The sequence below is a fragment of the Podarcis pityusensis genome (genome assembly GCF_964106645.2).
Source record: "Podarcis pityusensis genome assembly, chromosome: 7".
Lineage (NCBI taxonomy): Eukaryota > Metazoa > Chordata > Lepidosauria > Squamata > Lacertidae > Podarcis > Podarcis pityusensis.
Genome location: NC_138031.1, coordinates 81,020,745 through 81,032,766, shown reverse-complemented (window position 1 = coordinate 81,032,766; position 12,022 = coordinate 81,020,745). Strand labels below are relative to the sequence as shown.

General features: G+C 42.4%; 1 protein-coding gene across 22 annotated transcripts in view; it reads left to right on the top strand.

The window, feature by feature from the left end:
• TERT (telomerase reverse transcriptase) overlaps positions 1 to 12,022 on the top strand; it is a gene marked incomplete at its 5' end in the record, with an annotated part of 81,648 nt that overhangs the window by 17,547 nt on the left and 52,079 nt on the right. For 9 of the 22 annotated variants that reach the window (XM_081014628.1, XM_081014645.1, XM_081014648.1 and 6 more), the window contains 7 exons: positions 2,660 to 2,731; positions 3,848 to 4,036; positions 5,313 to 5,439; positions 5,669 to 5,730; positions 7,703 to 7,827; positions 9,449 to 9,586; positions 10,967 to 11,090. In XM_081014628.1, the coding sequence (XP_080870754.1) occupies positions 2,660 to 2,731; positions 3,848 to 4,036; positions 5,313 to 5,439; positions 5,669 to 5,730; positions 7,703 to 7,827; positions 9,449 to 9,586; positions 10,967 to 11,070 (817 nt within the window). In that variant the 3' untranslated portion in view covers positions 11,071 to 11,090. Of the gene's footprint in view, positions 1 to 2,659; positions 2,732 to 3,847; positions 4,037 to 5,312; positions 5,440 to 5,668; positions 5,731 to 7,702; positions 7,828 to 9,448; positions 9,587 to 10,966; positions 11,091 to 11,911; positions 11,975 to 12,022 lie in introns of all 22 variants that reach the window. The other 13 variants (XM_081014639.1, XM_081014634.1, XM_081014633.1 and 10 more) reach the window with 3 other exon arrangements.

The window sequence follows — 12,022 nt, the reverse complement described above, 5'->3', positions numbered from 1 at the left end:
TAGGATTAAATTGGGATTAAATATATAAATAAGAAAATGTACCAAAAGAAAAGTAAGGAAATATGATTATGACTGTGATATGGTTCATGAAATAATGATATTGGAAACTGCTATATATAATTACTAAGAAATTCAGATGGAAGAGATTTGAGGAAGCCAAATAATATGTTTATGAAGATGAATCTTAATTAATTAATTAAGTGTTAGTCAAGTGATGATTTGTGGTATTGTTTGTTTTATATTCTTTTTTCTTTTTCTTTTTTCCCTGTTTCATTCTTTTTCCTTTATTATTGTCAACTTTTTCGTTTTTGTTGTGTTTATGTATGGAAAATAATAAATATTATTGTGATAAAAAATAAATAAAGCCCGTCCCCCTCCATCTCCCTTATCCTACGTTATCCCTGTGCCAGCTGATCTGAGCTTTCTGCCGCTGAGCTTTCTGTTCTACTACCCTCAATGCCCGCCTAGTCCTCGGAGGGGGGTGAGTCAGGAATGCTCTCCCAAAACACTTGTCAGCTGTCTCTCCCCTGGTGCTTCCTCTTCTTCCTGCTGTTCCTCTCCCAATATTTCCCAGCTTTCCCCCTCTGCAGCCTCTGAACTATGTCCTTCTGCCAACCACTGTTCTAAATCTATACTGTCCTCCTGTTCTCAGGAAGGTTAAGGAGAAGGGGGGAACACCATTCCTCCTCAGTCCAGCCCCTGACACTTGGTTGCCCAGTGGTGTAAGTTTTTCACCCATTACAGGAAACGTGAACTCGTTTTACATCAAACATGAGCAGCCCCAAGTCCTCAGTAAACTGCCGGGTGGAACTACAATCGTAGAATCATAGAATCATAGAGTTGGAAGAGACCACAAGGGCCATCGAGTCCAACCCCCTGCCAAGCAGGAAACACCATCAGAGCACTCCTGACATATGGTTGTCAAGCCTCTGCTTAAAGACCTCCAAAGAAGGAGACTCCACCACACTCCTTGGCAGCAAATTCCACTGTCGAACAGCTCTTACTGTCAGGAAGTTCTTCCTAATGTTTAGGTGGAATCTTCTTTCTTGTAGTTTGGATCCATTGCTCCGTGTCCGCTTCTCTGGAGCAGCAGAAAACAACCTTTCTCCCTCCTCTATGTGACATCCTTTTATATATTTGAACATGGCTATCATATCACCCCTTAACCTCCTCTTCTCCAGGCTAAACATGCCCAGCTCCCTTAGCCGTTCCTCATAAGGCATCGTTTCCAGGCCTTTGACCATTTTGGTTGCCCTCCTCTGGACACGTTCCAGTTTGTCAGTGTCCTTCTTGAACTGTGGTGCCCAGAACTGGACACAGTACTCCAGGTGAGGTCTGACCAGAGCAGAATACAGTGGCACTATTACTTCCCTTGATCTAGATGCTATACTCCTATTGATGCAGCCCAGAATTGCATTGGCTTTTTTAGCTGCCGCGTCACACTGTTGGCTCATGTCAAGTTTGTGGTCAACCAAGACTCCTAGATCCTTTTCACATGTACTGCTCTCAAGCCAGATGTCACCCATCTTGTATTTGTATTTCGTACCTGGAACTCAAACCTTTTGGCTCCTGAACGCCGCAAACCCGGAAGTGATTGTTCCGGTTTGCGAACGTTCTTTTTGAACCTGAACGTCGGATGGGGCTTCCGGTTGGCTGCAGGAGCTTCCTGCAGCCAATCAGAAGCCGCAATTTGGTTTTCGAATGTTTTGGAAGCCGAACTGACTTACAGAACGGGCTCTGTTCGACTTCCAAGGTACAACTGTACCCCGATTTCTCCTCATGTTAAAAAAAAAAAAAAGTATGCTCTTACTCTATATTTTATGATTTGGAATTTATATTTAAGCATTTTTAGTTGCATTTTGGTAATGTATGTGGTGCTTCATAAACTGCTTTGATGCTATTGCCAAGAAGCAGTGTACAGTGGTACCTCGGGTAACGTACGCTTCAGGTTACAGACTCCGCTAACCCAGAAATAGTACAGCTTAAGAACTTTGCTTCAGAATGAGAACAGAAATCGTGCGGCGGCAGCGCGAGGCCCATTAGCTAAAGTAGTGCTTCAGGTTAAGAACAGTTTCAGGTTAAGAACGGACCTCCGGAACGAACTAAGTACGTAACCCGAGGTACCACTGTACACATCATTCATTATCAGTAATCATTATCTCCATCCATCCTCAGATTAACTTTATGGGAAAGGAAATCTTGGGGGGGGGGGGAGAGAGAGACAAGCATCCCCTGCATTGTCCTGCTTTAAGCGCTCATAAAAATGTAAAATGTTCTTCTAGGTTCATGTTCTGTGCCCAATGGCTAATTAATATGCAGATCTGCTTATACAGAGAACCATAGAATTGTAGAGTTGGAAGGGACCCCGAGGGTCATCTAGTCCAACCCCCTGAAATGCAGGAATCTCGCTAGATCATACATGACAGGTAGCCACCCAACCTCTGCTTAAAAACTTCCATTGAAATGAGATTCCTCTTGTGGGAGCCTGTTCCACTGCCGAACAGCTCTTAAATAAATTGGAACGCCACCAACTCATTTCCCCAAATGGATTCAATAATAACATTGGTAATAAAAGCAACACTCCTACTTAACGCAGCATAAATTTTTTATTTTGGCGACGCAGGCCTGTTTTAACATGTTTTTAAAATTCAATTTTCAGGGTGCTGATGCGATTGACAGATGACTTTTTGCTTGCCACGCCTCATTTGACAGAAGCAAAAGCATTTTTGAGGTATGGTCTAAAGTATGGAAGTTTGATCTCCTTTGCACAAGGGAATGGCAAGAAATCTGCCCTTGTTCTGCTGTTTCTCTTTCATATTCTTAGTGATGAGTTGATCTTGTATGTATATGCTCCTGTTCCACAAAGGTGCAGATAAAGCAGTGATTGTGGTGTTCATTTCTCCATTTCCAGAGAACCTTGGCTTTGTGCGTGTGATTTTAGGCCTGTGAAGACTTGTTTGAAGAAGTATGTTCATCGTGCCTGTTGACATCTCAGCTGCCTCCCCAGCTTCTGAATATGGGTCTTGCCCTGAGTAACTCCTTCCTTCTCTCCATGCCTATGAACAGGCATCATTTACCGTATTTTTTGCCCTATAGGATGCACTTTTCCCCCTCCAAAAATGAAGGGGAAATGCGTGTGCGTCCTATGGGGCGAATGCAGGCTTTCGCTGAAGCCTGAAGAGCGAGAGGGGTCGGTGTGCACCGGCCCCTCTCTCTCTCCAGGCTTCAGGAAGCTATCCACAAGCCGTTGGAGCCCAGCGCGAAGTCACGCAGCTCTCCCACGGCTTGTGGAGAGCTGCCTGCATCCTGAAGCCAGGGGCGCGCTGAGCTCAGCCGCCCCAGGCTTTGAGCTTCGCGCAGCTCTCCGCAAGCCGTGGGAGAGCTGCGCAACTTCGGGCAGATATCCGCAAGCCTGGGGAGACCGGCGTGACTTCCCGCCGGGCTCCCTAGGCTTGCGGATAGCAGCCTGTTCTGGGGGCTGGGGTTGGGGGAAGCTCAGGCTTCCTCTGCCCCAGCCCCGCGCCTGGGGGGGAAATATTTTTTTTTCTTTATTTCCCCCCCAAAAAACTAGGTGCGCCCTATGGGGTGAAAAATACGGTATAAAGCATAGGGAAATAGGTCCAGAAGTTCTGATACTTTGGCACACAGCCCTGCTTAATACAAGTAATTGTAATGAGGCTTGCAAGAGGGCAATCTTAATAATCCGCTTAAATTATTTGCAGCTTATTTTTGCTATTAAAAAACCCCAGCCACGTTCTGTCATAGAACAAAAGCAAGACTGCAGGAGACAGTGTAAAAATGCAACTGTGTAAATAACATTTCTAACCACACATTCTCATTAATTTAGGACTCTGGCCACGGGCGTTCCAGAATATGGCTTTGTTATAAACCCAGGAAAGACAGTAGTGAATTTTCCAGTTGATAAAGATATCCCGGGATGTTCAGCGTTCAAACAATTACCAGCTCGCACTGTAATCCCATGGTGTGGATTGTTAATTGATACACAGACCCTTGAAGTTTATTGTGATTACTCCAGGTAAATAAGAATAATATTTACTACCATGTTAGGACAGCGTACTGTAATCAGTGTAGACTAATCAATAACAGTTGATTAAATTATTTTAGTTGATTAGCCAGTGGGGGCTAACTTCACTTAGACAAGTTGTGGAGATCAGTGGGGTGGGTGGGGCTGTAATGAAAGAATTGGGATCCATTCTTGTGACCTTCTAACAAGTTTCCAGCCTCGTATTATTTTTTACCCTGAATTGCACCACCCTGAATGACAAACTTACCAGGCCCAATTGGTTGGGCTAGAAGTATTGGGTGTATTGCCTCTTCAGTTGGCAAGCATGCATTATTTGTGGTTAAACTTTCCTTTCAATTATACCAGTTGGGAAATGGTTGCTGATTTGCATTTTAATTTTTAAAGAGCATTAGATATTTCCTCCCGAAATGTGCATTTGTAAAGCAGGTGACTTTTCGTGTTCTTAGTCCAGGCATAGCTGTCAACTGTCCCTTATTTGGCGGGAAACTCCCTTATCCCAGCGCCATGTCCTGCTGCTGTCCCTTACTGATGATGTCCCTTAAATTTCCCGGGTTTCAAAGGAAGCAGCTCCTCTCCCTCCCTCCCTGCCGGCCAGGGAGGAGGGAGGCTCCAGCTGTGTTGCTTGGCTGCATTGCTCACCCAATAAGGCGTCTGAGAATGACTGGGGGGTGGAGCTTGCATGCCTTGTGCGCGTTGCCTGGGGACTCGCCTTTGCTCAGCGCTTCCCAGCGGAGAGGTGACGGTGGTTTCCCTTGCTGCATCCCCTTTGCCGGGTTGCTGCACTGTGGGAGCCACCACTTGAGGCTTCGTTTGGCTGCTGGCTGGGATTTCTGCCTTTGGCTCGGGAGCTGATTCACTAAAATCCCTTATTTTGGCTGCTAATCCCTTATTTTCGAGGCTGCTGGTCTCTTATTTTCAAATCTGTAAGTTGAAAGCTATGAGTCCAAGCCAGCAGCAGTATTTTAAACAAAGATAAGATGCTGTAATGTCATTAAAATTCTGCTGCTTTTTTTGTTTTGTGACCTGTGATTGTGGAGTTTTGAAGGCTTGACAGAATAGAAGGCATCAATGTTTCTCTGCGTGTTGCATAACAGAAATGCATGTCTCTTGAGACTGTATAGTAGTCAACAAAAAGAGAAATTAAACAGGCCGACTTCAGACCACCCCTGTAGTAGGAGAAATCTAACCTGGTTGCATCAGAAAGCTATATAACTTCTGCCTCTTCTTCCCTTTATCACCCCTGCATCTCCTCGCTCCCCAATTGCAGTTATGCCTGCACATCTATCAGGTCAAGCCTCTCTTTCAACTCGAGCAACAAAGCCGGTGTCAGCATGAGAAATAAACTTCTAGTAGTCCTGCAGCTCAAATGCCACAGTTTATTTTTAGATTTACAGGTAAGACGGTTGTGACGCATGGGAGAAGCCTTTCAGACCGAACATTTCCAAATGTGCAGTGTACTCTGAACCTTCCGACACTGGTGCAATTCCTGTTCCTTTAGATTTCTGCGTGTAATACTGCAATCCATTTAATTTTTATGTATATTTTAAAAATTAAGCCATAAACAGTGAATATTTTTTTTTTACTCCTCCCCTCACCCCAATTATTTCTCCTCTCTAAATTTAGATCAATAGCCTCAGGACTGTCTGTATTAATATCTTCAAGATCCTCCTGCTGCAAGCCTACAGGTACGTGTGATAATTTTCAAAGCTTCATACTATGCAATGCCACTGGAAGGCGCTGTGAGTTAAGAAAACGCAATGTTTCACCTTCCATTGTTGCCTTTTGTTGTGCAGTGACTGGTCATTTTAAAGGTCCACACGCACTGGGGTTTCTAAACCGCTTTTATATATCTCCCCACCACCACAATGTTAAAAACACCCAGAACTTTTGACTCTGTTTTAATGTTTCAGCATCAGATGACTGTTCTATAGATCTAGGAAATGCAAAACATCTGTTTTTCATGTAGTTATAATTTCAGGGCCGATGCAGTTGTAAGTTCCTCCAAACAATCCACTAGCCTTTAGCCCTTATTTTTAAAATCACAGTATATCCTAATTATTGGTGATGATGCTCAGTGATTAAAACTACAGTGGTACCTCGGTGTTCAAGCAGCTTGGTTCACCAACAAACTGGAACCCGAATGCTGCAAAACCGGAAGTAGGTGTTCCGGTTTTTGAACTTTTTTCCAGAAGCTGAACATGCTCCATTTTGAGTCCTGAGCTTCTGTTTTTACTGTTGCGCAGCTAATTTGCGTCCCCCCATTGTAATTCAAGCCTTCTGCTTCCGTGTTTCCTGTTGCGCTGCTAATTGGGGGGGAGTGCATTTAATTAAAGCCTTCCATTTCCGATTGCAGTGTTCTGAGGCGATATTTGGAGCTTATATTTGGTCTTTTGTTTTTGCTATATTTTTTTGCGTATTTTGTTTCGGAGGCTTTTTCGGTTAATTTGTTTTTATGACTGTGTGGAACCCAGTTCAGCTAGTGATTGAAAGATTGTGTGACTGCAGAAATGGATGAAAGCCATTCAAACAATGACTATCATCAGTGAAGGGAAGAAAAAAATTATTTTTATTTTTATCATCTACAGTAGTTTTATTTATTTATAGTACAGCACATTATTTATTCCTTTCATTTTATGGATCATTGGTCTTGTTAGATAGTAAAATTCATATTCAATTGCTGTTCTAGGGGTTGTTTTTAAAAGTCTGGAACGGATTAATCCGTTTTGCATTACTCTCTATGGGGAAGCACGCCTTGATTTTGGAACGGACTCCCGGAACGGATTAGGTTTGAGAACCAAGGTACCACTATAATACAGAAGATCAACATCAGATGTAAATTCACTTAAATTGAAACAAAAGCAAAGGGTGTGTAGCTGCACTTGCTCAACATTCGTGCCTTTGTTCCCCGATGCCTCTGCCTCTTCAGCATGTAATTCATTAACATTTAAAAAAATAATAATTCTGGAACATTACGTCTAGCTGAACTTTGACTTGTTCTCTTTCAGCCTTGTCCTTGTGCGTTAGACTTCCTGTCTTCACTTTCTGAAGATCTTTTAATGGCTTTGTAAGCATCTTTCCTCCTGCAAGGGTTTCCCCTGCCCCTGGCAAACACATTCTTATCGCACAGAACATACACTTTGGTCAAGGCCAAATGGGAACGGCTCGGGTGTCACTGGAAACCACCCGGGTTAGGTTTTTAATCTCAGCGCCATTTTGCTCTTCCGTGCAACAGCTGTCAAGGACTGGGACAGAGATTCCAGGCTGCCTGCACACTATAAATTTAAAGTACGTGGTTTTCCCCAAAGAATCCTGGGTGCTGAGAATTGCAGCTCTGTGAGGGGTAAAGTACTACAGTTCCCAGGATTCTTGGGGGGGGGGGTTGTGCTTTAAATTTATGGTGTGTACACAGCCCCCCAGACCATGGGGAGGTCTCTTGAAAAGAAACAAATCTGTATAAGGCTGAACAAGGTGTCACTGTATTTTTTCTCAAACAGCTGCCTGGTTTCATTCTTTACAGAGCCTGTTTACAAAACGCAGACTCCTTTTACTGCTGAATTCGGTAGAATTTAATTTAATTTAATTCTTCACAGAGCTGAGATTCTGTGCATATTTAAGTGGGTTTTAAACCACTGAAAGCTGCTTCTTTTTTAATTCCAGGTTTCATGCGTGTGTCCTCCTGCTTCCTTTTAACCAACAAGTTAAAAATAATCCCAGTTTCTTCCTCAGGATAATCTCTGACACTGCCTCATGTTGCTTCTCTCTACTAAAAGCCAAAAATGCAGGTAGGAGAAATAAATGTACCAAAACCACAGCCCTTGGGGAACAGTTACTTAATGGAGTCGTTCTTCTGACTTAACGTTTCTTGCTTAGGACCAAACTAGACATGACATTAAGCATCTCACTGAACGTTGCATCCTTCTCTCTCTCTCTTTTTAAAACCCCTCTCTAAATAGCCACAGGGGGCAGAATGTAATAGGAGAAAATTGAGAATGTTGTGGATATTAGTAGAGGATATATTGATTAAATATTATCCTTCCTCAGGCTAGTGAGTTAGTGGCAGAGCACATTACCTGTATATCACAGGAAGCTAGTTGGTGGATTTGTTAGAATCTTTTGTTAAGCACTCTAGTCTGGCTTGTCCAGATTGGATTGTTGCTGGTAAATTCCCCTTTAATTCCCTCTTAAAAACAATAATGACACAATAGTCTTCTTTTAAGAATAAGAAGTTTACTTACCTTCAGTTCACAGTTGAATCCCTGAAGGCAGGCTTTAGCTTGTAGCTACAGAAGAAAGTGTGAGATCATCCCACGTGGGGAATGAGCCCATGTGCTGCTGGCTGAGATCCAGCAGACAGCAAAAGAGCATCAAGAAGAGTCAAGAGAGGGAAGGGAAGATGGCTGTGTGACTGCCCCTTTCGTAGGGTCTGCCAGGGTCACGCCCATCTACCTGGTCACACGCAGGAGGAGGATGCTCCAGACCAGGCGAGACAGGAAGTCCTCCTGGCTGGAGCAACATTCCCCTGCATGTCCACTCCAGGCAAACAGGAAACATTATACTTGACTGCAAAAGTGATGTTACATCCCACGAGAAGTGTGACGTTAAAGGCAGACCAGTTGAATGCTTTCATCCTGTTTTCACAAGCTGCTGTTCTGGTTGGGCTCATTTGCTGCCCCACTTCCTTTGCCCAAACTGTTGGACTGCAAGTCCCATCAGCCCCAGCCATCGTGACCTATGGCCAGGGTCAATGCGGGTGACAATCCCCACAGTATCTGGGTGGCACCAGGGCAGATATGACGGATGCTAAGGATGTGCTTTTTCCTCACACACACATTTTAATTGCCTGGCGCCTCTTTTACTCAGTCCTTTTAACTGACGATGGTAGCAATTGAATCTAGGGAATTGTATCTGCAATTAAGTCTTCCTCAAATTCAAGTCACTTTTTGAGGGTGGTAGAGCAGGCAAGATGTTGAAGAGGAAGGGATCTGTGTGAGAGACAGATTAGAGTAGTTTTTCTTAAGGTGTGAGGCTGAGAAAGGTGGAATCTACCCCTGGGGAGTACATAGGCACTGAGCGGATGGCAGTGATCAGGAAGACATTGACATTGTTCACCAGAGGCGGGTATCAGTTTTGAAGATTAAAATAGAAGGCTGACAGAATAATTTGTGTGTGTGTGTGTGTGTGTGTGTGTGTGTGTGTGTGTGTGTTTGGTTTGGTTTTCTTTTTCCTTCACTCTTTTTGATTCTTTTTTTCTTACTCTTTTTATTTTATTTTTTTTAAGATATTAAATCTGCTTGTTTTTGTTGTATTATATGTTGAAAACTTAATAAAATTGATTATTAAAAAAAGAATATAAAATCTCTTCACCAAACAAGCTCAAGTCTTTCTTTCTTGCTTTGTGCCTAGATATACCTTTTTCTCCTGCTGGTGGTTCAGCACCGCTCACATACAAAGCTGTGCAATGGCTCTGCTATCGTGCCTTCAGTGTGAAATTAGGAAATCACAGAGTTATTTACAAATGTCTTCTTGTACCACTCCAACAATGTAAGTACCTCTCCGCTTCATGCCAAGACATGCAAATGCTGTTCATGTCTCTTAATTTTCCTTTCCAACTAAAAACTGTTAAGTTTATTGAAGTGACTCTTTAATTTAGTTTCTGTTGTCATTATTCTTGACAATGTGGGGGTGGGAGTAGGGAATAACTACGGTTGCTTTTGAGAAATTAGGATATTGTTGGGTAGGAAAATGCTAGTACAAGTGACTCTCAACTTACGCAGGCGTTATGTTCCGGGGATAGCGCATAAATCATGTATAGTCAAAACACATTGGGTTCAACGGCGAGTGGGACTGCCAAAGTCTCTCCCCACGCCCACCCCCTGAATGCCCATCCCCTTTTTTAAAAAAAATGTAAATGTGAAGCTGAATGCACTAAGTTTTCTGAAGAAGCCTAATGTCTTCTAAGTCATTTGAAATATTTATCGATACAATTATAGTGCCTTAAAGATATGTGAATTTTATGATGTCAAGCTGATACTGCTCTGATTGGGGCTTCTTATCTGTATAGTCACTGGCATAGTGCTTGCAATAAAAGCTAATCTGTTACATGTATTTGAGATTCTCGAGGGCATTGAACTATTTTTAAAGAGCCTTGTTGCAGATTTGAGCCATATAATTCCTTTTTATATATATTAGAGATGGGCAAGTTTATGGTCAAACTACGAAACTTTCTCCCCCAGGAGGCAGTGATGGTCTCCAACTTGGTTGTCTTTAAAAGAGGATTAGACAAATTTATGGGGAAGGAGATGGGTACTGTTTTATTGTACTGTTTTATTTGTACTGTTTTATTGTTGTTAGCCGCCCTGAGCCCGGCTTCGGCTGGGGAGGGCGGGATATAAATAAAATTTATTATTATTATTAATAATCTGTTATACGTATTTGAGATTCTCAAGTGCATTGAACTATTTTTAAATAGCCATATAATTCCTTTTTATATATATTAGAGATGGGCAAGTTTATGGTCAAACTACAAAACTTTCTCTCCCAGGAGGCAGTGATGGTCACTAAGTTGGTTGTCTTTAAAAGAGGATTAGAATAATTCATGGGGAAGGAGATGGGTACTAGCCGTTATGACTATTGCTCTCCCTCCACTGTGGGAGGCAGCACTGCTTCCAAATACTGGAAACCACAGGAGGGGGGTGCTTGAAGCAGCTAGGAAGCCTGCTCCCCATCACGTGCAGTTTCAAAATGTCCTTGGGAGTGCAGGGATGGGGTGTGCCAATGTGCCATGCAGCCCAGAGGCATTGCATTGGCAAAAAATGGCCGCCCTCATTTTAAAAGACAGCCTGCGGACCACCCAATAGCCCTGTTTGGAATGATTTGTCTATCGGAGCAGCGATTGGTTGATTTTAGCATTCATCTTTTCAGGTGAAATACGGTTGCTCCGGCAAATTCCAGAAGCTTCTGTACAGCTCCTGAAGGAAGTGACAGAACCATCACTATATGAAGATTTCAGAGCCATTCTGGATTGATAGATGCAGTCCTATTGTAGGTAAACTGATTTATTTTTCCTTTAAAAAAGAAAAATAAATAAATAGCTAAGTCAGCCTCCTGAATCTCAAAGCAGGAAAAGTGTAGTAATTTGGTGCCTGAAAGTACGCTTAGTGCCATGAATACAAGAGCTCAAAGCAATGTTTTCAAAGTATTTTATCAGCAAAGTAAGTAATGGGATATGCTCCATTTTTAGTTCTATTTTTTACTGTGTAAAAAATTCACTTAACCTGGAATTGTCAGGGGGAAATATATTTGTCTGTAATGCAACAATGGTGAGATGCCTATTCTGGTATCTTGCCTAAAAAATTATCTATGGCTGCATGTTTCTGTGTTCCATTCACTAAGCCTTTTAAATTGCTTTTAAAAATGTGACTTCTGTTTTAAAAACTCGGTAGCACATTATTTTATAATTGTGGCTGTCAGAACCATGTGGTTTTCCTTAAACCTTGCTAAGTAATCCTCAAATTATTTGCATGTTCAAGACTATTATTGTACTGCACATGGCCTTTCAGCAAAAACAGTTGTTGTATCTTTCTTGGTAATAGCCCATTTACTTGGTAAGACTCAGATCTCCAATTTAGAAAATACAACTTGTGACTTAATGGATTGTGTCTTCTAAATTCCAGTTATTATTTATATATCTCAATCTGTCATAAGGGTAGTGCCTGAAAAGATCCTTACTGTGGAATTACCATGTTCTGTCTACTTATGTTTTGGAGGGTGTCCACTTATAATATCATTTTGTAATCAGCCCCTAGCAGTTTCCCCCTTTCTAAATATCATGCACCGAATGGCCTTAGGAAAAGCACTTTCTTTCAGTTTCAGCCCCCACACCTGCAATATAGGTATAAGAATGTGGACCTGCCTTATATGGTTGGCGTGGTAAGACTTACAAGATAAATTATGTGTTATGTATTATGAACATTCTTG